The 24016-nt window shown below is 49.3% G+C and overlaps 1 protein-coding gene across 2 annotated transcripts in view; it reads right to left on the reverse strand.

The window, feature by feature from the left end:
- SERPINE2 (serpin family E member 2) overlaps window positions 1–24016 on the reverse strand; it is a 57480-nt gene that overhangs the window by 17590 nt on the left and 15874 nt on the right. For both annotated transcript variants that reach the window (XM_038585884.1, XM_038585883.1), the window contains exons 2-3: window positions 6831–7111; window positions 3338–3565 (exon numbers count right to left, since the gene is read on the reverse strand). In XM_038585884.1, the coding sequence (XP_038441812.1) occupies window positions 3338–3565; window positions 6831–7089 (487 nt within the window). In that variant the 5' untranslated portion in view covers window positions 7090–7111. The remainder of the gene's footprint in view (window positions 1–3337; window positions 3566–6830; window positions 7112–24016) is intronic.

The following is a 24016-nucleotide window of genomic DNA, read 5'->3' on the forward strand; positions in this document are numbered from 1 at the left end:
CGTCCTCCCAAACTCCCGGGACTTTCCATGAAGCTCAACACTCAGCACCATCATTTGCCCGCGGTATTTTGTTCTAGCCAAATCTGACGTGTCTCTCTCCCCTCAGCTGGACCACGAACCGCACAAGGGCCAAGACCCTGCTGTTCGCTTTTTAAAAATCAAGCCTATCTCTACGTTCAGCACACAGCTGGTGCTCAATAAGTGTCTAAAGAAATCTCTCCAGCCCTTTCTTTGTGGTGCTAACTAAAGCCTCTGACTGACATGGGTAGGACTAAGGTACAATTACGAGGCATGAAGAAATAACAAGAAATGATGAAAAGGTAAGGAATGCATGGTTGAGAAGCAAGGAGGCACGTGGAGGACCCGCCGTCAAGAACATGCATGCAAGTAAACATGCATCTACCCAGCCATTCAGCCACCCACTCATCCACCCACCCAGTCGCCCACGCATCCACTCACCCATCCACTACCCACCGTCCATCTTGGATACCTACCTATCATGTGCCAGTGACCATCTTCTAGGTGAGAAAACGAACACATAAAAAAATGAAGCCTCCCCTCAGAAAGCCATGGAGTCCAGAGAGGTGGAGACCGGCACGAGGACTCAGGAAACCGTATGTAATAGTGATAAATACCTCGAAGCAGAAGTTCTCAAAGATGTGAGGGCCATTAAGAGGGGGATCTGATCTGGTTCATGGGTCAGGGGTGGGTTCTCTGAAGCATCACTGTGAACTCACAGGTATAAAAACAGCTTGTGCCTGTTGAATATTCGGTAAGTGCTAGGCACTTGGCTGAATGCTTTATGCACATCATTTACCTTCCCATAAAAAGCTTAATTTTAAAAAAAAATATTGTATTTATTTATCCATGAGAGACACAGAGAGAGGCAGAGACACAGGCAGAGGGAGAAGCAGGCTCCATGCAGGGAGCCCGATGTGGGACTCGATCCCAGGACCCTGGGATCACGACCTGAGCCGAAGGCAGACACTCAACAGCTGAGCCCCCAGGGGGCCCCCAAACCTTAATGTCGTTCAAACCATCTTAGTAGGTATCACCATCGTATCTGCATTTCTACAGAGGAGGACTCTGGGGCACAGGGAGGTTAAGAACTTGCCCCACTTACACAGCTGGGAAGGAATGGTCATCTCCCCAGGACGGGCTGGGCCATCTTCCAGATGCGGACTGCTGGATCACCAGGTTCCTCTTGGGCCCTACCAGGTGGGGAAGGGCTTCTCACCCCCGGGGGTGATGTGAAAACAGGTAAGAGGGTTTAGTTGAGTGGCAGGTGGCCAGAGATGCCACTTGTCTCACCACGTTCCAAACAGTCCCACGTAGTAAGGACCCGTCCTGCGGGCTGCAGACGCTTCCAACGCCCCACTGGATATTCGCACCAGCAAGAAGCTGGCTCATCATCCTCTGCGCCCAGAACCTCAGCCTTTTTTTTCCATGGAAACACCAAGTTATGTGTTCGGGGGCATGTTCTTAACGTACATGGAATCTTCTACACATGCGACTGCCATGCAAACTGAGTGGAGACTCTTCTTAACTTTGTTCCTAGATTTACCAAGTATTTTGCACCGTTTTAGAGAAAACTGCTTCAGAAGGACAGGAAGGCAGCTTGTGGTTTTCACGTCACTGGCAGGACATGCCTCTGTCAGCCTGTTGTCATAGCTGTCAATTCACAATTATTCTAGGAATATGACTGTTTTGTCACGTACTCAGGTGCAGCTATACCCAAGGGTTTACCCACTGAACTATGTACATAAATTAGCTTTGTTTTTCCTTGTATTACACTTCAGCATTTCATTAATTAATTTTTTAAAATGCTGTGTATTTGTGGGGTGCCTGGGGGGGGGGGCTCAGTCGATTAAGCGTCTGCCTTTAGGTCATGATCTAAAGGCCTGGGATCGAGCCCTGGGTTGGGGTCCCCAACTCGGCGGGGAGTCTGCTTGTGTCTTTGCCCCTCCTCCAGTTCATGCTCTCTCTCTCTCTCAATCTCAAATAAATAACCTTTAAACATTAAAAAATAAAAAAAAAAGAATGAAAATGTTGTGTACTTGCACGTAAGGTTACGTGAGCTGTGAGTTTCATTCCAGAATGGTAGAGTGAATAGTAAAAATCTTTGTTTATAAGGAGGGAGTGGGTCTGCAGGGCTGAGAAGCACTGCCCGGGCTTAGCCACCCTCCCCTCCCCAGGTCCGGTGAGCAACTGAGTCACGTGGTTTGAACAGTGTCAAGTGGTGCTCCGGTGTGACCTGCTATCCCCAGCCGGCGGGTCAGGACGGCTGGCGGGGGCACTGACCGCCACAGCCATGCAGCCCTCCAGCTCTGAGTCCGGCGGCCCGCGGTCCTTAGGCCTCTAGGCCCGGGAGGAGCCACGCCGCCCCTCACATCTGCAGGTCTCCTGATCCTTCTGTGGTTTGGGGAAGGGAGCCTGGGCTACAGCGTCCAGGACCCCGTGGAGCAGGAACGCCGTGGATTCCCCAAAACCACTCTGGCTCTCCTCCGCCCTCCGGAGCACTCCTGGCCCGGCGCCTCCCTGGTCTGTCATATGCTCTCGGACACTTGCACATGCAAGTCTGACGGTGGAGGCAGATTGGGGGCGCACTCGTTTTAATGCAGAATGCTAGGCCCCTCGCTCACAGGTTCTGATACAGGAGGTCGGGGGCCGGTGACCGGCACCGGAAACAAATGCCCTGGGTAATTCTGATGCAGGCGCCCCCGGAACCGGGCTTTGAGAAACGACCCGAAAAGCCGGTTTCCTTGCATTCTATCCTTGGGTCCCAGTTGAGTCTCTGGGTCCCTTCCTGTGGCCTTGACTCTACCTCCCATGAGAAAAGGTCCCCCAGTCTCTAGCTGCAGCCTTAACGTCCCTCTAATGTTCTGGACCCATCGCTACTGCGGCACATTTCCAGCGCAGCCCCCCGGTTTACAAACCCCCGCTCGGCAGTCCCTCCGTCTGATGAGAGGAGAACTGCGTGCAAGCGCCGTAAGGAAGGGGCAGCGGAAGGCCGATTGCACGCCAGTCGTGGGCACAGAGGAGGCCCCCCCGAGGTGACAGCAAGACGGATGCAAAGCAAGGAGAGGGCTCAATCCCGCGTGGCGCAGGCAGGGAGGGACAGGCACCGATGCCCAGCGGCTGCACCTTCAGGACGGCCAGGGGCTGCGGGGACAGCCTCGGCAGAGACGAGCCGGGGGGTGGGGGGCGGGGGCTGTGTTCCGCTCCGCTGCCCGTGCCACGGGGACAGAAGGGAGACTGAGTCACGGATCCTGCCGAGGGGGAAGGCAGAGCGGCCAGTGGGTCCGCGCGGACCGCTCCGGGGAACAGGGCCACTCACCCCTGGTTTCGTTCCTGACCCACACGTTGATGGAGTCGCAGGCAGAGGCCGGATCCTCGAAGCTCACGTTCTGGACTTCACACTGGAACACGTCTTTGTTCCTGGTAACAAAAGGCACTTCCATCTTAAAGCCGTTCTTCACGAACACCGCGTTGGCCACGGTCACAATGTCTTTATTCTTCTTGGAGCCGATGGCCTTGTTGATCTTCTTTAACACTTTACCGACTCCTACAGGAGAAATGGAAAAATGCAGCAATTCAGAAAAGCCCCCCTCCTTTTTTTTTTGGAATCATCTTTCCTCAGTATGGCAAATAGTAACAGTACAAACAAGATAGGCCTGAGTAGCGAGAGACCAAGCCTTCTGCTTCCTCAGTGGCCTGGTGTCAAGACAAAGGTGGGGGTGGTAATAGTAAGTGAAATTATTATTGTTTTTTTTTTTTTTTTAAGATTTTATTTATTTATTTATTAGAGACACAGAGAGGGGAAGAGATACAGGCAGAGAGAGAAGCAGGCTCCCTGCAAGGAGCCCGATGCAGGACTCGATCCTGGGTCTCCAGGATCACACCCTGAGCCCAAGGCAGATGCTCAACCGCTGAGCCCCCCAGGCGTCCCCCAAATCAAGTCAAATTATTAATAGTTCTTGAAAATCAGTGGCGCTTCTGGCACCCTAACTGCATATTCGTGGCACCTCAGCACCTTCCCCACATAGGCCTCATCCTCTGGGAGATCTCCAGGGAGACTGGCCAGCTCTTCCTTACGTAGCCATGGGGAATCAATCCAAGGAATCTTCCTAATTCGTTCTCTTTTTCTCTCTTAACAATCTTTAGCGCTCTTTTCTTGCCAAAGATTTAACAATGTGATTTCTTTTTTTCTATTTTGGAAAAAAAAATGGATGGATAAAATAGACATTTAAAAGACCATAAAACATTGCCACGTGCCACCATCCAGGGACAGTGTGATTTTTACCTAATATCAAGCTCGAAAAGCACGGGGATTAATTTTATGGCAATGTAAGCTTTATTTTATGGGAGCCATTCATACATGCTCTGTTTGCTTTCAGAATATGGAAAAGAGGAAAATAAATTACAAGAACGAAACGTGTTTCTACAGGGAGCTCCAGTGACAGACTCTTGGGGTCCTTTGAAAAGGACACTGTCCTAACAGCCTGCAGTGTCGCCGCGACAGTCTCCAGAGAGCTGACCTGTCCCCCACTGTCTGCAGACCCACTGAATAGGGCCAGGGTGAAGGCTGGGGCTGGAGGAGGGGCCCTCTTACCGCCCTACCTATGGTGATGTTCCAGGAGCAGGCCCAGGGGGGCAAGTGCAGGATGGAGGACAAAAGCCAGCACCTGAGGCTTCCGGCCACACGGCTGGTCCCCCACCAGGAAAGAGGGTGCAGACCCTCCTCACTGGTCCAGCACTGCCGGGCCTCTGTCCTCGTGAGCACATCCCTACCCTGAGCACGTCCCTGACCTGAGCATGCGTCTGACCTGAGTGCTCGGTCTCTGTCCTTGTGAGCACGTCTCTACCCTGAGCGCTCTGCCTCCATCCTTGTGAGCACGTCCCTGACCTGAGCACTTGGCCTCTGTCCTCGTGAGCGCGTCCCTAACCAGAGCTCTGAGGCCTAGGCAGAGCTAGGGCAGCTCTGCAGGGGTCTGTCCCCTGACTGGAGCCCCTTCTAGAACATCCCTGCTGGTGCTGCAGGAGAAAGAAGGTGGGGGAGCCAGCAGGAGCATCAGGGTCAGACCCGCAGGAGGGCAGCTTAAAGAGAGTGTGGCTCAGGACCAGGGCCACAGCAGTGGCCGCTCGGGCCACACCCACCAGCAGGGTTGGGGGGGGTCGGCGCCCCGGGACAGGCGGGAGGCTCCGGCAGCGATTCGTCTGGAAGCCGCAGCTCCCCCGGGTGTTTGCGGGTGTTGGTGCCCGGACAGGGTGGCGCGCTCCCAGGGCTGCGCAGGGGCCGACCGCGGACGTGCAAACCTGCAGGCCGCGTTACCGGCAGGGTGCTCCGGGTCCCGGGTGGGGGCAGCCCGGGGGCCGCACTTGATGCAGCCGGCAAGGGCACAGCACCAGGCCCGGGCGACCTGGACCCCTGCCTGGCCGCCCCCTCGCGGCCGGGGTCATCCTGCAGTCAGGACCCAGGACTTTGTGAGGCCAACAGGTGCGCAAGGGCACGGGGAGGGCGCCTCCCTGGTTCGCCACCACGGCGGCCAACATTGGACATAGTGACTTGCTCCCAGCGCAGGTGCGGCGGTGGCACCGAGGACAGTGAGGGCCGCTCTGCTCCCTCACACGGTGCCTGCGCACAAGGTCGGCTGGGCCTGGGGGCGGCGGGGGGGGGGGGGGCGGTCTGACCGCAGCCTGAGGCACCTGTGCCTGCAGACAGACAACCTGTGGGCCGTGCCGATGGGGCGCCTGTGCGCACTCGGGTGCTGAAGCGGCTGCCTTGGGCTCAGGTCATGATCCTGGGGTCCTCAGGTCGAGCCCCGGGTCGGGATCCCCACTCAGTGGGGAGTCTGCTGCTCCCTCTCCTCCTGCTCCTGCTGTCTCTCCCTCTCTCTCTCAAAGCAATAACTAACATCTTTTTTTTTTTTTAAGTTTACAAAAAAAAAGTTTCCATAGATAATTTGAAATGATTCAAATCTTTTCCATTGGGCCTTACTTCAAAAAAATACTTTTTTAAGCTTTTTGTTCTGATATAGTGATAGATTCACAAGAAGTTGCAAAACAATATCCAGGGTGGTTCCATGTGCCTTTCACTCGGTTTCCCCCCAGTGGTAATACCTTGTAGGACTGCAGCTCAGTGTCACAGCCTGGAGATTGCCCCTGGGTCAGGTCGCAGAGCTCATGCACACTGCCTGGGTTTACAGGTATGTGTGTGTGTGTGTGTGTGTGTGTGTGCGCGTGCATGTGAGTTTTCTTTTCTTTTTTATTTTTTAAGATCTTATTTATTTATTCCTGAGACACACAGAGAGAGGCAGAGACACAGGCAGAGGGAGAAGCAGGCTCCCTGCAGGGAGCCCGATGCAGGACTCGATCCCTGGACCCCGGGGTCACGCCCTGAGCTGAAGACCGATGCTCCACCGCTGAGCCCCTCAGAGCCCTCTGATTTTTCTCACCCACATAGATTCATGAGGTCACCAGCACAGTCAGGACACGGGACGGTGCCATCCCAACAAGGCTCCCCATGCTGTCCTCCCTGGCCACACCCAGCCACCTGCCCAGCTCACCCGGCTCACGGGCTCTCAAAGGACATTCACAACCATGACGCACCAGGGACGTGGGGCAGGTGGGAAGCTTTCTCTTTAGAGATGAGTAACCAGGGGAGGGTGGGGAGATCAAGTGACTGAAGTCCCGTGGCGATGGGACACAAGCTTCCAGAAGCGTCACAGGGTCCCGGGGAGGAGACCCCAGCTGCCAGGTTGGTACCCCCGAACCCCACCAGGTGCAGGCCCCCTCGCTGCCCCACCAGCCGGAGCTCAGAGGGCACGCACCGTTCACGCCGTATCTCATCACCGTGGTGAGCTGCTTCTTGGTCCTGCCGTCGGCTCCCAGCTGGAGCATCCCCAGGACGGATGCAATCCCGTGGGGGGACACCACCACGTTGTCATGAGGCCGGGATCGGACAATCTGGTTGAAAACCTGGATTCCTGTGTTGGAGCCTAGCTCCTCCAGGGACAGCGGGTTGAACTGGGAGCACACGGAGGGCAAGGTCACTGCGGCCACGAGGAAGAAGGAGAAATGCCAATTCATGGTTCCTTTCGGCAAGGACAACCTGGAAAATTAAAAAAAATATACATGTGGATTCTTAGATGAACACCTTTGGAGGGACCTACTTTATAGTCAAGTAGGTATGAGTCATTGCACCCCGTATAATTGAGCGCCACGTTAATTTATTTAAAATGAACAGTGTGGATTAAATCCATTTTCGCCATTTTTTGTCAGGGGGCTGGGCGGAGGGAGAGGACGGGAGCCTCCGACTGGTAGGCTCCCAACTATGTGCCAGGCACCATTCAATCTTTCAACTGCCCTTCACGTAACTGAAGCGGTTATTGCCCGAGCGCTGGTGGGTGCGGGGCCCTCGTGGACGTGCTGGGCATAGCACTAGAGATGGCTGCACAAGCCCCCTGCCTCCCTGGACCTTACATTCCCCCAAATAAGCCAGCAGGCAATACAGTAACTTCAGAGAGGGGTCAGGGCCCTGTGCCTGTGAGTGGGGCTGGGGCTGAGGGACACCGCGGGGCGGGAGGGGGGTCAGGTCAGGGAAGACACCTCTGCCTGGAGAACACGTGCGACGCGTCCTGAATGAGAGCGAAGCCCTGCTCCCTGCACCCCGCACCCCGCACGGTACATGGCCCCCGAGATGGGAGTTGGGGGAGGACGCGAGAGGAAGAAGGCCCAGAGACCCCCATATGTATGGCTCCTGGGTTTCCTTCTAGGGGTCCCAAGAAACGACAGGAGGGCTTTAAAGAAAAAAAAAGAAAAAAAGAAAGCGAATCCATCGGGTCGCTAGGATTACCTTATAACCACAGGTTCTCAATTATTATTTTTTTGACCATACACACGCATGTTACTTTCTTAATTAAGGGACTGTTGATTAAAATAAATGATACCCCCACATCTACAATAGGGCAGAACGATCGGCAAATTTGTCCATTGAGAGAATGGCACCGTTTGCACGGATATTGTTGATCACAGTGATTTGTCTGAAGTCCGCGTTCTTTCCGGATTCCCCCTTACTGAGCTTCCTTTGGCTGTGACAAGGAAGAGGTGGGAAAGTCACATGCACTTACGGAAAAGCAAATATTTTCATTAAGTAAGAACTTGAAAGAGGCAGGTGGGAAAACAAAAGCCGAGTTGGGCATGTGGCTAATTTGGCTCCTCCCCTGCGGACGCAAACCTCTGCTAAGCACTAGTTTCCAGAGGGGCCGATCTGTCCTCCTGTCATGTGCCCTGAACATGTGGGAGATTGGGAATGTCTGCAAAGAATGAGAAAGAGGGGAGCCTTTTAGGAAACAGGGGAGCTGGAGTGCAGGGAAAGGAGGCCTATGCGCTCTAGAGAAATTAGGCAAAATCGGGTGTTTGGGGTTTCCCTTGCCTCTTGCCTCCCCTTCGATGCATCCCGCTCCGCTTCCCGCTCCGGGTCATGATAGATGTTTAGCAAATACAGGTGGGATTAGACCTGATGCCTAATACTCTGTTTTTGCCGATTATTTTTTTTCCTGCATCAAAATAATGTTTGTTGAGTGTGACTTTAAAAAAGTGATTGTGGGGATGCCAGGGTGGCTCAGCGGTTGAGTGTCTGCCTTTGGCCTGGGGCATGATCCTGGGGTACCGGGATCAAGTCCCACATTGAGCTCTCTGCATGGAGCCTGCTTCTCCCTCTGCCTGTGTCTCTGCCTCTCTCTCTCTCTCTCTCTCTGTCTCTCATGAATAAATAAATAAAATCTTAAAAAAAAAAAGTGATTGTGTTTGGTTCTGAGCCTTGTGGTGAGCTCCAGACACTTTCCAAAGGGAGTGAGATTCGCTGGGCTGGAGAGAGGACGGTCATCAAAGTGCCCCACCTGCACCCCCGCTCCCCACCCCTCAGGCCACAAGGTGAGCACTAATGCCCATCATTCAAGGGGATGTTGCAATCGTCTCCTATATTGTGAAACAATTGCATTTTTAAGAATTTAGAACACACAGAGCTTCTCCAAGGCTTAACTGTAAAATAATTGCGTTACGACAGCCTGTCTAAATTCAAAACATGTAAGTGACCTACATACACTCCTACTTTACTTGGGGCTTTCCTATGGCCAGCGTGGCCTGTTTTGGCTTTGGCACCCTGGACTGGCTCTCAGACCATGGCAATCCCCTGAGTTTCGTTCAGCCTGTTGGACGCTGGAGAGCTTCCAAAAGCTGACTAAGGAGGCCTTACTCATTTCATCTAAAAATTAAGACACTGTGTCCGCCCGTCCTCCCTCCGTCCCTTCTCTCTAGAAATAAATCTCTTTGAGACTTAATATACCACCAAGCATTTTACAAGTATAAAACCAGCTGTATGATCTTTTCTACCAACGGTTGAATCTGGTCACTTGCACCAACTTCATCGGCCTGAATCGTTGACTCCCGCGTGAGAGCCTGTTCTGACACCACCTCCAGGACACCTGATCTCTACTCTCCAAGCCTCCCAAAGAGATCCTCCTGGATTACTAACGGTTTGAAGAAATATTTGAACCTGCACATTCATACAGGACATCAAATGGGTTCTGTCTCTGATAGCTTAAAGATGATTCAACCCAATGCTATACAGATTCACGTAGACGACTGTAAAACAGGTAGAAAGGATCAGTAAGGGAAAAATCTCTCCGCTCCGATGTTTCGGAGTCAGCAGAGACAGCCCTCCCAAATAAATAACCATCTTATTTAGCAGGGTTTTGCTTGGTTATGGCTTTTTTTTTGCTAAAAGAACAGTTTCATTATGAAGTAGGCGGAAGGCTGCCACGGGTGTTTTTCTTGGTTTCGTGCATTTGGGACATTTCTGAGAGGTGCCTATGCGCAGTTTCATAACAGCATGTTGGGACGGTGTCGGAGCTGTGCAGGGATTGGAACCGGAGCTATTTTTGATTGATGTTCTGGGCATAACTTCTTCTTGGCCTCAGGTTCCGAGGCGAAACGCTCCCTCGTTCAAGCTCACCTGGCTTATGTACACGTCTGCGGCTGAGCTTTCACTCCTCTCCAGAGTTCAGGAGCCAGGAGAGCGGGTGCTGATCCATAAATTACTCTGGCTTATAAAATTCCTAACTGATACATATTCATGTCCAAGTAGACAGTCTTTTACATGAAATAACTGCTGGAGTTAATCAGGCTCGAAAATGCTTACTCTCGACAACAAGCAGATTCTCATTAGGGGAAGAACATAGTAACCTCCTGTTTATTTTTAGGAGAAATTACACTTGAAACTTTCACATAAGAGAGAAGGAATAAAGCTATTGCCCAAATGTATTGCACCGCCTGTACGGAAGATCGTAAATCTGTTTAAATGGTTCCATTTCTTGAATAATCTTTTCATAACAGTAAACACACACACGTACACACACACAAACCAAGAAGAGTCTGGGTTAGGCCATCACTGGAGGGAGACTGTAAACCTATAAATAAAGCCATCACCACAGGCCTACCTTCCAAATGTGGGATTCTCTTTCCCCACATACTTCTGGGGTCTCGTACTCCAAAACCGCTCCTTCCCCGTGTGAGGATGTCTGGAAAGTAAGTGTGTACTGCTCTGAGCTTCAAATGAGATTCAGTGGGGTGAAAAAAAAGAACGAGCTGGGGGTTTTACCAAGGCCAGATGGGGAGTGCAGCCTTACACTTAGCAACACCTCCCTTCCCGGCTTTGGACGTTAGAGAAACACGCCACCCACAGGTGCCATCCCTTCAACCATCACGTCCACACAGGTCGTGCTCGGATCCGTGGCTCACGGTCTCAAACCCTCTGCTGAACTTCGGTGTCGTACTTCCCCGTTTGCTGCCTATGTTCCCCCGACTGTTCAGAACACTGCATCGGCCTGAAAAATCCTCCGAGGGCGGCTTATGGAAGAGGCCAGCAGTTTGTGAAATCTGCCGACTTTCCTCCTAAAGGGTCTAGGCCCTGGTCTTCCCTGTGCTTATGTCCTCGCTTCTCTCCCTTATCCCCCTGGTGACAGCAGTGCTCCCCTAACTTCAGCACGGCCTGTGGGGGGCTCCCCCATGTTGTCCCAGCTGGGTCTTCTTACCCCCTTCTCTGAATTTCCACAGCATTTCCTCTCTTTACATTTCATTTAGCTTTTCCAGTCTGTTTCTGGAAGCTCATGGAGAGCAGGGCCGTGGGACTTTAGAACCTGAGTGGGCCCTGGGGTCTTATTTAGGGCCGGGTCACTGGGAGTCACCGAATCAGAGGCTGACTCACGGGGCTCACCCGGCTGCTTAAGGGCTTGGTTTGGAATAAAAGGCAGCCTAAAGGTATTTTAAGCAACTCCAAGTTAGAAGATGTCACATGCAATCTAGATTTAGAGTTATTCTCAGGACAAACGACCCTGGTAGCACTGGGTCCTCGTTCCTAGGGCACACAGCTTGCCGGGCAACCACCACGGGGGGGCTGGGCGCCCCCCCCCGCCCCCACTGCCTCGTGGCTCCACTTACATCACCCCCCAGGCTGTGAAAGCGCTTGTGGGTCACAAAAGATGAAGCTTATTTTCATGAAAAGATGCTTTCATGAAAAGATGAAGCTTAATAGTGCTTTTTAAAATTTTCTATGAAATACATTTTACATACAATACATGAGCAAAAGATAAATAAAATCATATCTGTCAGCTCAAATGATAAATAACAGGATACCTCTGTCAGTTCTATTTAGCATAACAAATAAGATGTACGTAAACAGTTTTGGGGAAACACTGGAAGACTCTTCTGGCTCTAACTCTGACCCAGATGATTCACATCTGTTTTAGGAGGACCCAGGAGTGTCTAATAAACGGCGAGTATTCCATCCCGTCTCATTCTTTGAAATACGTGTCAAGTGATATATTTCGTAAAAATGTGTGTGTCAAAATCTTAATGTCACGGAAGATTTCCAATGTATGAAAAATAACAAATCCCCAGGACCTAACATGCTTTATAAGGTAGTGATCAACTCCTGGCTTATTTTATTTCTTTTAAAATCAGCAACTGTCTTGCAGCAAACTGGAGACATCATATAATTCAAAATATCTTCAGCATATACTCAAGAATATATGCGTATGTGTGAATACACACACACACAGTATCATTATCCCACTCAAGAATTACTAACTCTTTACTATGTTAATATCTAGCCAGGGTTCAAAAATTTTTAATAGTTTACTTGAATCAGGATCTTAAAAAATAAAAAAGCTCCACATACATATTGCAACTGGCTGATAAGTCTCTTGCCTTTTAAAAGTCTTGCTTTCTTTGTGACTTCTTCCTCCGAGTTTTTTTTTTTTTTTTTTTTTTGTTGTTGTTGTTGTTGTTGGAGAAACCAGGTTGCCTTGTAGAGTGTCCCACGGTCTGGATTTTGCTAACTGCTGCTCAACAGACTCCTCTGTCTTCTGTACTTGCCGCGAGCTCGTGGTCAGACCTAGAGCAGGGGTCTGCAAACTCCCGGGTCAGATCTGGCCACACTTTGGTCTTGGCTACGATTGCACTGAGCCCCTAGAGCAAGCTGCTGCAACAGAGGCTGCGTGGCCAGCAAAGCCAGACACATCTACTCACTACCTGGCTCTTTCCGGAAGGTTTGCCTCTACTGCTCTAGAGCCCGATCAGATTTAGATTTCTCTCTCTCTCTCTCTCTCTTTTTTTTTTTTTAAGGAATGTCTCATAGAGGTGTTGTAGCAGGTGCTGGAAGTGGGAGAAAGTGGCCATATGTGTCTCTTTTTTGTGATGTGAGAGGCTGTTCATGATCACTGCCTAAGCGCATTGTTTTATTAGGGTTGCCAAAGGATGCTATTGTCCTTCTAACTTTATTAGCTGGAACACTTCCATAAAAAGACATTTTCCATAACCAACTAATTCCGTTATCCTGAAGTTCAGCTTGTACAGCAAAAGGCAGGATGAATGCTTGATTCGGTTCCTAAGATTGTTCTTAAAATGATGAGTTGGTTACCCCGCATCTCAGAGCTGACCAGAGAGGTTTCGTGTGTTTGTTCATTTAGTATAACTATGAACTTATGTTTTTCAACACTTTTTAATGGTATCGATCTGCAGAAATTTCATTATTTTTTTCTGATGCTCAAAACGAGCCTCTTCAGGTTGAGCTCTCATATGACCTCATAGTCTCAACAGCTTCCTTGTCTTCTGCTTTGATAAGATATTCCAGGCTCATTCTGCACCCTTCTGGCCCGAGCTAGAATCAGCCACTTCCCTAAGGAGCTCTGGTTCTTCTTCGTGGGAGACCTTATTTAGAGACAACCAGAGTATCCTCACCCAGTAAACTCCGAATTAACTGTGGGAGTCCTGAGCAATGTGGAAAATCAAAAATCCAAAGTCCACCGACCACACTGACATCCAAATGTTAAAGTTCAAACTGTGGAAGAGAGACTGCTTACCTGGACACAGAGCCCAAGGCGGCACGCTGGGTGAGGAAAAGATCGGGGAAGAAGCTGGGCATTCAGAGCTACCTGGGATAATCAAAATGGATCATCCTCATGCGAAGGTGGTTAGTCTCCTGGATCAAACCCATCCCGAAGGCTTGTGAGAACCAAATAATGAGAGCACCTAGAGTGAATCCAGCATGGCAAGGCAGGGTCCCAGGTTTATCACAGGTGGGAAGGGGCGACAACCAGCCCCTCGCCTCAATGAAAGCTCACACATTTTTCTAGAACCGGGAAAGTGCAGATACCCTTCTGGTCTCTGTGTTTGTAGACTCGGCCCCATATTGCTCTGCCTTTAGGCTGAACATTACTTCCACAGCAGCTACAGGAGGCGGAGGGAAACTGCACATGGGATTATACGGAATCGCGGCCTCTTCTGCCCGTTTTCCCCAGAGAAACAAGCATGAAGGGAAAGTGCTGGGCTGCCAGGGAGAGCCGTTCAAGTGGCCGTCGCCCAGCAGTCAGGCCCAAATACTGCCCTCCAACACTCTGCCAACAGGCAAAGGTCGGACACTTAAGGATGTTTGGCAAGAGGCATTCTAGAGACGTCAGGAGTTGATCCACGGTGATTAAGACTGTATCTGCAAAGTGACAGTGCTGGTTATGCACAAATAATTGCCATTAAGCCTCAAACATGCTCCTATAAATGCAGAGACGACTCTGGTATCTCTGCGAACATTACTGAAATGGAGTCCACCGAAACCTGTCTTCACTTTCCTAATATCTAACATGTGCTCTTAAGATGGAAAATTAGATGAACAAGCAAAACCGAAGTGCATCCCGATACCCCTGGGAAGCCTGCAGAGTGTTGGCAGAATGAGTCAGCATCTTTACAACTTAATAGAAGAAACAGGAAATGCCAGCTGATCAAAGTGACGGTAGCCTGGTGGTTTTAAAATGTTTTTTCAGGTTACTGAGAGAGGGTGAGAGACCTCTTGGATTTTTTTTTTCCCCTTAAATTTTTATCAGACTTCAAAGTACATGATTGATCTATGACATGCATTAATTTAACCAAAAGGAACCTAAAAACAGGCACGAAATTTTCAGCCACTGAAATATATGGGAAGATATTTAAACGGTTCCTTTGAAGAGACATTTTGTTAAGTACACTCTGACAGCCAAGTGCCTTTCATCCACACATCATTTGTTCTGAAATCTCTGTAAAAGGGGAAGGCCAGGAGGTAGAAGACAACTGGGGCTTTGTTAGTTGTCTATCTTTTAGAATATAGGATTATGGGACATTTATTCTATTTTCCTCTCAGTGTCAGGGGGAATTCATCTAAGGTTCAAATTCCAATTTTACCATCTCACTAGCCAAGAGATCCAAGGCAAGTTACGATCTTTTTACCAACCTCAGCTTTCTCATCTACGCTCTAGTTGAAATCAAATTCCAATACCGGTGATGGGATTTCCATAAGCACGAGAGAAAGACAGTAACTAGCACAGCACCCTGCTCAGAGCAGTACCCAACGAATGTTAGCTCCCCCCGCCCCTTGTCTTCCTCAATGCGCAAGACCTGAAATAGTCTGATTTTTATTTCAACAGCTATTTAAAAAGTCTCAACGATCAAGCTAAGAAAATGGGTCAAACACAATACTTTCACCTTGATTTAGCCCTGTTTGTATCCTGATAACCTCCTTAGGTTATTTTAAGGCACAGTAAGACAATGCTAGTGTATTTCCATGTCTCCGTAAGAGAATGGAGGGCTTCCTCGATGATAGTTGAAGGGGGTGTGATCCAAAGAAATGTCTAACGTTTTTCCGTCTGTTGCCTTAAGTCACTAAATCTGTTTTATTTGTGGGATCGAGTTTGGTAGAAATTTCTTACTGAGAAATTTTTAAGATGCAATAGTTCAAATGGGTGACACCCTCAGTGGCAGCCAAGAGATGACCTAAGATGTTATAGTGCTGGTGACCAGTGGCTCCCGAGCTTTAAAACAAGGTAGCACCTCCTTTAGACGTAAATGTTACAGATACTTCCCAACTAAATATGCGTTTAATACTTGTAAAGATATGTGATAAAAGCTACTCTGAAAAAAAAAGCTACTATGAATTCGTAAACAGTTCAATAAAATGTAAAATCTTTTTTTTATCTGTAATAACATCTGGATACATTTTTAAAAATCATATTGTGGGATCCCTGGGTGGCGCAGCAGTTCGGCGCCTGCCTTTGGCCCAGGGCGCGATCCTGGAGACCCGGGATCGAATCCCACATCGGGCTCCTGGTGCATGGAGCCTGCTTCTCCCTATGCCTATGTCTCTGCCTCTCTCTCTCTCTCTATCATAAAATAAATAAAAATTAAAAAAAATCATATTGTGAGGTATTACTTATTCAGTCTGTTCTCAGAGCTGGACCATGAAATAACTTTTCTGACCCCTTAGTATAACTCCGATGTTGTTCACAGGTCCTCAATTCGTAAGTGAGAAATCGATGCTCTCCCTAGGTTGTTGCTGGTAAAAAATGACCAGTACATGTTGGAAGAGTAAATTGATAAAACAGCTTTCTGAAAGGCAACTTGGGGTATGCCTAACCTTAAACATGTATATACCTGTCAGAACAGTTACACCCTCTCTATTAATCAATCCTAAGGTAATAAACAGATTTGGGCCTAAAACGTTCACTGTGGAGTTATTTCTAATAGCAGAATTGTTGCGATATTCTTTGCTGTAAATAATTGCAGTAACGACGATCATTGCAAACCTAAATTTCCAATGAAGGGGTCATTTTACCAGCTTTGTGTATCTTCTTGCTAATATTTGTACCTGTTACCTTCCCAACCCTCCTGGGAGTTGGAGCCCATTTTCCTAGTGGGCCTTACGTGGCTGGAGTTCACACACAGCGTCCTTTGTCCCTCTGGAGGCCAACAGCCACTAACTACTGGTCTAAGAGTGGCAGAGCTTAGCTCCTTTGCCTTCGGTGGCAGAGACCACTTGAAGGAGGAGTCAACTCCCCAGGGCTCCCCATGGGATTGGGCTGCGGGACCTCACTGGTATCGCTCCCTAACTGGCTGCTTCCTTTCTAGCCCCCACTTCCACCACTCAAGTCACTGTTTCACCCCAGAGCGCTTCCTCAGTGAATCATTCACACTTTCTCCTTGGCTCAGGGACTGAGTCTAGGAGAGTAGAAGGGTCAGTTCACGACATCCACCCAACATGGCATCATCCAGCTGCTGAGAAACTCTATTGGAAGAAAATGTAAAGATATGGTAATATATTCTGGACATATCCTAATTGAAAAAGGAAAACTACGGTATAATCAACTGTGTAAAAATAATACACAGCACAGAAAAAAAGACGATGGATATCCAGAGATTATCTATGTAATCATTCTGATGGGGAAATAGAGGAGTTTATCATTCTTTATACTATTCTGTATTTTTCAAAATTTCTACAGTGAACACATCGCTTTAAAACAAGTGTCCCTTTTCATTTATAAAACCACATCAGCTGAACTTAGATCAGGTGAGATGTATCGTGGGGGGTGGGGGGCAGAAAAGACTCCAGAGCACAAGAACAGTGGTTAAATCACAGGGTCGTACAAGCCTGAGTACAAAAATGGTAGTTGTTGGAGAAGGAGATAGAGTTGAGAGATAGAGTGGGATCCCTTTATTTATTTATTTTGCAGGATTCAACAATTTTTTAAAAATTTAAATTCAATTTGCCAACATATAGTATAACACCCAGTGTTCATCCCATCATGTGCCCTCCTCAGTGCCCGTCACCCAGCCACCCCATCTCCCCACCCACCTCCCCTACTGCAGCCCTTTGTGTGTTTCCCAGAGTTAGTCTCCCGTGGTTTGTAGCGGGATCCATTTATACACCCTCAGATGCATGTCACACCCCATTCCAACCCACAGACCGTTTCATGGCGAGTTTTTTCATAACTGATGGCTTTATTTCAATGAACATGATTAGACACACTTATATGGCTAAATCTACCTATTAGATATTTAAAGGCAGGGATTATGGTTTACAATTTTTTTTTTATTCCCTGCATTTACCATAGTCCCTGGCATATACCAGGAACTCAGTCTGGATGAAACACGTTGTATTTCAATGGTTATTAACTGTTCTGATCACTATTTCAAGTAGCAGCAGCAACTGCTAGGGCTGATTTATTTTTAAATTTTTTAAGAGATTTCATTTATTTGTATGAAAGAGAAGGGGTAGTGGGGGAGGGGCAGAGGGAGAGGGAGAGGGAGAGGGAGAGGGAGAAGCAGAAGACCCTGGGGTCATGGCCTGAGCCAAAGGCAGACAGTTAACCGACTGAGCCTCTCAGGCGCCCCTGTTAGTGTTAATTAAAAAAAGAAAATTCCAATTTGCTTAAAACTTGTGGAGTACAGGGGCGCCCGGGTGGCTCAGCCAGTTAAGCATCCAGCTCTTGATTTCAACTCAGTCAGGATCTTAAGGGTCATGGGTCATGAGACCGAGCCCTGTGTCATGTTCCACACTGGACGGCGAAGCCTGCTTAATCTTCTCTCTCTCCCTCTTCCTCTGACCTCCTCTCCCCCGCTCCCTCCCTCTCTAAAACAACAATGACAACAACAATGACGACAACAACAACAAGAAAATGAACTCGTGGAGTACATCCTCAGGTACTCAAGAAAAAGCGTCATCCTTCATTGAATGCCTACTACACACCAGACACCGTACCTAGAGTTTTGTGCCCTCAACATCTAGCTGACTCTTCAACTTAAGGAGGTGTTAGTATTTACACTTTCCAGGGGAAAAGACCAGAGCCCCAGAAAAATTAAATAGCCTGCACAGGTCATACGCAGTGAAGACATGTCTGAAAACTGACACTCTTGGCCAATATGTCATGCTGCTTCCTGTGATGGGGTTTAAAGGGTCAACCGAGGAAAAGGGGAAGAAACACCACTTTCTTTCTACCTCTCTGTCCTGTGCTTCAATTAGCAAATACTAGGAGTAAACAAGTGGCCACAGCTTTATGAGGCACAAGAGTTGAACAGAATATCTGTTACCTCAATGCAGTGGTTTTCAGCGGGGAGGGCGGTGACACTGCCCCCCAGGGGACATTTGGCAATTTCTGGAGACATTCTGGGTGGTCATAACTGGGAGGAGGTGCTACCGGCATCCTGTGGGCTGAGGTCAAGGATGTTGCTAAACATCCTACATGAGCAAGACAACTCCCCACACAAGGGCGAGAGCCTTGCCTGAGCACAAGGAAGCGCACCTTCCCACTCTCCCCCACGCTGGCTGGCTCGAGGACACCCTGACTCTCCTTCATTTAGAATCCAGGCTTCAGTCTGAAGTCCAAGACTGTTTCCTGCCCTGACACCATGGTGGCTCTCCCAAGGGTTCTCAATCCAAGCCTTTTCCATGTGGGAGAAGAGGGAATCCGCAGCTTCCCTTCCGGGAATCTCAGCGGGGAGGCGTGTCGCCAGTAAGGAAAGCTTTGGGCTGTCAGCCCCCCTCGTGGAATCCCGTTCACCTCCAGCCTGTTGTAGAGAAGTTCTGCGGCCGGGGTGTGGGGCGCCGGGGTTACGCCGAGCTGCAGCCAGGAGCCCCGGGAAGAACCTTCCACCAGGCCCCGATGCCCACAGGCAGAGGAGGGAGAGGAGGAGCCCCAGCCTCCCCTGGAGGTGGTGGCTGCCGGAGCAGGCCCTGTCCCCCCCAACTGCTGCCTGGCTCCCCCGCCCCCGCTGCAGCCTTGTTTGCTAGGCCCGGGCCGGCTCCAGCATTCAGAGTCAGGGGACAGGCCTACCAGGTCAGAGACTCGGAGCCAACACTCACCCCCCCTCGATCCTCCTGTGGCCGCTGGGCTCGGCCCCTGGGAACTTGCTGAACTAATTGCATCTGGTTGTGAGCTTTGCTCAGCAAAACTGAGCCCAAATCCTGTTTCCCTCCCCTCCCCGGGGAAAGGTCCCAGCCCGAGGGAGAGGGACCCAGCGGGGGAAGGTGGACTCGGGTCTCCAGCAGGGCCCCGCGGCGCCCCCCAACGCCCCTGCAGGACGCCCTCTTTTTCTCCGGAGGAGGCGGGGAAGTCGGTGGCTGCGGGCCCCGTGCTGGCCGCCAGGGGACGTGGGCTTTAATGGGGCAGGACCTGGAGAAATCGGGCACCCTGGGCTTAGCCGGGGAGGACAAGGCAGCCCGGATCCGCCTGCAGAGAGACGACTCCAGGTTCCAGGGCGCAAAACCCACAGCGCGGCTCTTCGGATGTCAGGGTGGGAGTTCCCCGGCCGCCTCGTGAAGGACTGACGGCAGCTGCCATTTGTCCACTTACTTTTCACCAACGTTAACGGACACCAGCGTGACGGGCACAGTGCCGAGGTCAGAACCCGACGCACGGGCAAGACACACTCAGCACCTACTCTCCCAGAGCTGAGGGCCTGGGGCCAAGGGGCCCCACCTGGGCAGGTGTGCCCCCCAGGGAACATCTGCAAACATTTTTGGCTGTAACCACAGGGTGTGGGGGGGCTCTACTGGCTTCTAGAAGGCAGAGGCCAGGAACCCTGCTCAACACCCTCAAGGGCCCAGGAGAGCCCTGCACAACAGCAAGGGGCTGTCGGCTCCACGCGTCAGCAGGGCTGAGGCACAGCTCCGAGGGGGGCTGCATCGGGGGTGGGGGAAGAACACTGAGGCCGAGCTGGATATGATGGGACAAAGGGGGACAGAGAGGGGGCGGGAAGGACTACTCCAGATGGAAGACCTCATGTGCAAAAACATCTTGTGTTAGGAGGTGTCGTAAATGGTTCTGGAAACTGAGATTCTGGAAATACTGTTCTTTTCACACCATCATCATCTTACGGTGTTTCCAAGGCAACATCTACCCTGTGACAACCAGCTCACATGACACCCGCCAAAGGCCAAAGCAGACGGGAGCTGGGAGAACCAATGTCCACCCTGTCCCACTGCCTTCTTTTCAACAATCAGGCTGCTGCATCAGCAGAGGCAGGAGTCAAAACCTTCTTTGTTCTTAGACTTGATACTAAAAGTAAGACTCAGAAAAGGAAAAACTGATAAACCAGACCTCATCAAAATTAAAAAATATCTGCTCTGCAAAAGACTCTGCAAAGAGGATGAAAGGACAAGCAACATCCTGGGAGAAAGTATTTGCAAACTGCATATCTGACCAAGGACTAGTATCTATGATATATAAAGAACTCAGATAATACAACAGTAAAAGAAAAATCAAACACTCCCATCAGAAAATGGATGAAGACACCGACAAACATTTCATTGAAAAGAATCTACAGATGGCAAGCAATCTCCCGAAAAGGTGTTCAAAGTCATTTGCCACTAGGGAAATGCAAATTAAAACCACAACGGACCATCACTACACAGCTATCAGAAGGGCCAACATAAAAGCTAGTGATCACACCACGTGCTGGAGGAGAGGCAGAGAGACAGGCTAACTCGCCCTGGTGGGTATGTAAAACGACACAGCCAACTCTGGAAAGTGGTTTGGCAGTTTCTCACAAAGCTAAATGTGCATTCAATCATATAATCCAGCAATCCTGCACATTTATGAAAACTCGTGTTCACACAAAATCCTCTACACCAATGTTCATAGCAGCCTTATTTGTAATAGCCACAAACCAGAAACAGCCCATGTGGATGGTTAAGAAACTGCAGCACATCCACACCATGGGACACCACTCAGCGGTTAAGAGGAATGAACTACTGGTACACTCAGCAATTTGGATGGATCTCAGGGGAATTAGGCTAAGTGAAAAAAGTCAATTCCCAAAGGTTACATGCTATAGGATTCCATTTACAAAATATTCTTAAAATGACAAAATTACAAAGGTCTATAAAATTATAAACCACATATTAGTGGTTACCAGGTGCCAGGGAGGGTGGGAGACACACAGGGTCCTTATGATGGAGCAGGTTCTCTTGATGCTACCTCCCCTGTGGTGGGGGGCACACAAATCTGCACACACTAAGACTGCAGACAAGTAAATGCACACGCACCAGTGAGTGCCTGTAGGAACCTGAGTAAGATGGATGACTTGTACCAATGTCAACTTCCCAGCTGCGGTATTCATCGTCGTGTATAGTTAGTTATGCACGTGTTACTAGTAGGGGAAATAGGGAAAGGGTGCATGGGATCCCACTGCATCGTTTTTCTTTATAATTGCATATGAATCTACAACTATCTCAAAATACAAAGTAGAAAAAAAAAGTAAGACTCAAATCCTTAATTAAAAATTTCTGTCAAACAAATGCACCTTAAGACAGATCTTTTTAAAATTTACTTTAATTGTTCCTGATCCTGCAAGCATGCTAAAAAACCTCAATATTCTAAAAAGGGATACTGAAAATGTTTTTGCATACTTATGCCTTTTCATAACTCCCTGATTAGTCTTCTTGGCCTCTGCAGGCTCCTGAGACAAACCAACCAAGTTCAAATCCCAGCTCCATTACTATATGACTTTTGACAAGGACTTCGCAGCATGGTGCCTCAGTTTCTTCATCTGTGAAATGGGTACATATAATAGCAGTCTTGTCTTATGGGCTGTTGTGAAGAATAACAATGGGTAACACATCTCAGGCTCTTTGGACAGTTCTTGAAGATACTAAGAGCTCGACCAAAGCCAGTTCTGCCATTATTGCCACTTACTACCATCGTCATGGTGGCTCAGGAGTCCTTGGATCTCTCCTCAGCTTCTCAAGGCCCACACACCAACCTATCTTCATAGTTCCCTCAATTGCAAAATACCCCCAAATTCCAATTTCTAAAAATCAAGACAAATTTTAAAAACTGACTTTTCTATTTACTTGTCTTTTTTTTCAGTCACGGGCCATTTCCTTCATTTCTTTGCTGTAGGAGGAATTCCAAGGTCTAGTATGTGACTTTATCAGGACTTGACAGCTGGTCACAAGTCCTCAGGGAAGGTGGCCTCATGCTCTAGGGGGCAGCAGCCAGGGTCCATGCAGCCTCCAAAAACAGCCCTGGTGATGGGGTCAGGAAATGATGGATGGTCACTGGGTGACTTTGTAAATGGGCTCAGACTCTGGAGACTTTCCTTGTGTTCTTTCCAAGACTGCCAGGCTCATGAATAAGAAAAAATGTTTTCCTCCCAGCTAAACATGAAATAGGGTGGGATTAGATTAAAACCATTTTTAAAAATTTTAGTGCAGTGAAGCCAGAGGAGACCTGCCCTAGTGGTTGAGGGCCTCAATGGTGCAAGTCTGACCGTGAGCCGACTCTCATCTCTGTTTTACTTGCTTAGATTAAAAAATATATCTAATACAGAAAATGCTTGATGATTTCCCAAAGAAGCCATTTAGAAATAATTCTGAGCTATAGCGGAAAGCCTATTATGATGGCAAGCCGAGAGCAGAGGTAATAGGGGAGAAATACCTTACATTTCAGCAAGCAGAGCTGACTCAAACAGTTTCCTCTAAAAAAAAGAAAAATTAAGGAGGAAGATATATAGGAGTGTCCCTTCACCCATCCTCATAGAAATTCTAAGATGGGAGGAAAAAGGACATATTCATCCCTAAACCTGCCATTCTTCCAGGTTCTACAGCCCAGGTGGTGCAGTACCCCAACCATCCAGAAATCTAAGCTGAAAGTATGGGGGGTCCCCCTTCCCAGGGGGGACCTCACCCGAACCACCAACAAATGCTGCCACCATTCTCCCTCTGACACAGTTCCTGGACAGTCTACTCTCTCTCTCCTTTGTCCTCAGAGTCAAGTCACCAGCATTTCTGGAGTAGAACGTGTCTGACACCCGATCCATCGTGTGTACTGTCCCAGTGACCCTGCTGACCAGGAAGGCTGACCATGACCCTTGGCACCAAGACCAGGTGTCCCTGACTCTTACAATGAAATAAAATTCCCTCCCACATCCCATGAGTTGACCTGCTTTGTCTGGACTTGGCTTCCTTCCAGAGACACACGTGTCTCCTGGCAGGTCACAGGAGAGGCCAGGTTCTTTCCAGCCTTGGGCCTCCATGCCCATGGCCCCCTGCCTGGAACACCTGCCTCTCCCCCTCTCTTCATGCCTGTGAGTGAGGGGAGGCCCCTGTGTGTCCTGTTTGCCACTCTTCCCATGCATCCAACATGGCACATGGGACACTGAGGTGGCTCACAAGATGTTAAGGCAGGTTGTATTCTAAAATATTTGGGGAAGTTTTTGTTTTTTTTTTTTTTAAAGAAATTCTAGAGCGAGGCTTCATAACGTGGGCACTATAGACATTTTAAGCTGGATAATTCCTTGTTGGAGGGACTATCCTGTGTATTGTAGGACGTGTAGCAGCACCGCTGGCCTCTACCCACTAGACGCTAGTAGCACCCGCCCCCCCACCCAACCACCAGTTGCAACAACCAAATGACTGGAGACGTTGACAAATATCCAGAGACCTTAACCAACGCCCCTGGGGTGGGAGGAAGGATCACTGTGGCTGAGAACCACTGATGCAGAGAAAAATTAGAAATTGGTGGTTAGGACTTTAATGCTGACCACAAAATACCTAATTAACCTACCCTCTGTCTGAGTCGCGCTGAGCAATAATGCATTTCAGTAATCACCCAACCGCCATTTACAACGTCCTTACGGTGGGAGCACGCATTCCAAC

Source organism: Canis lupus, chromosome 37 (genome assembly GCF_011100685.1).
Source record: "Canis lupus familiaris isolate Mischka breed German Shepherd chromosome 37, alternate assembly UU_Cfam_GSD_1.0, whole genome shotgun sequence".
Taxonomy (NCBI): Eukaryota; Metazoa; Chordata; class Mammalia; order Carnivora; family Canidae; genus Canis; species Canis lupus.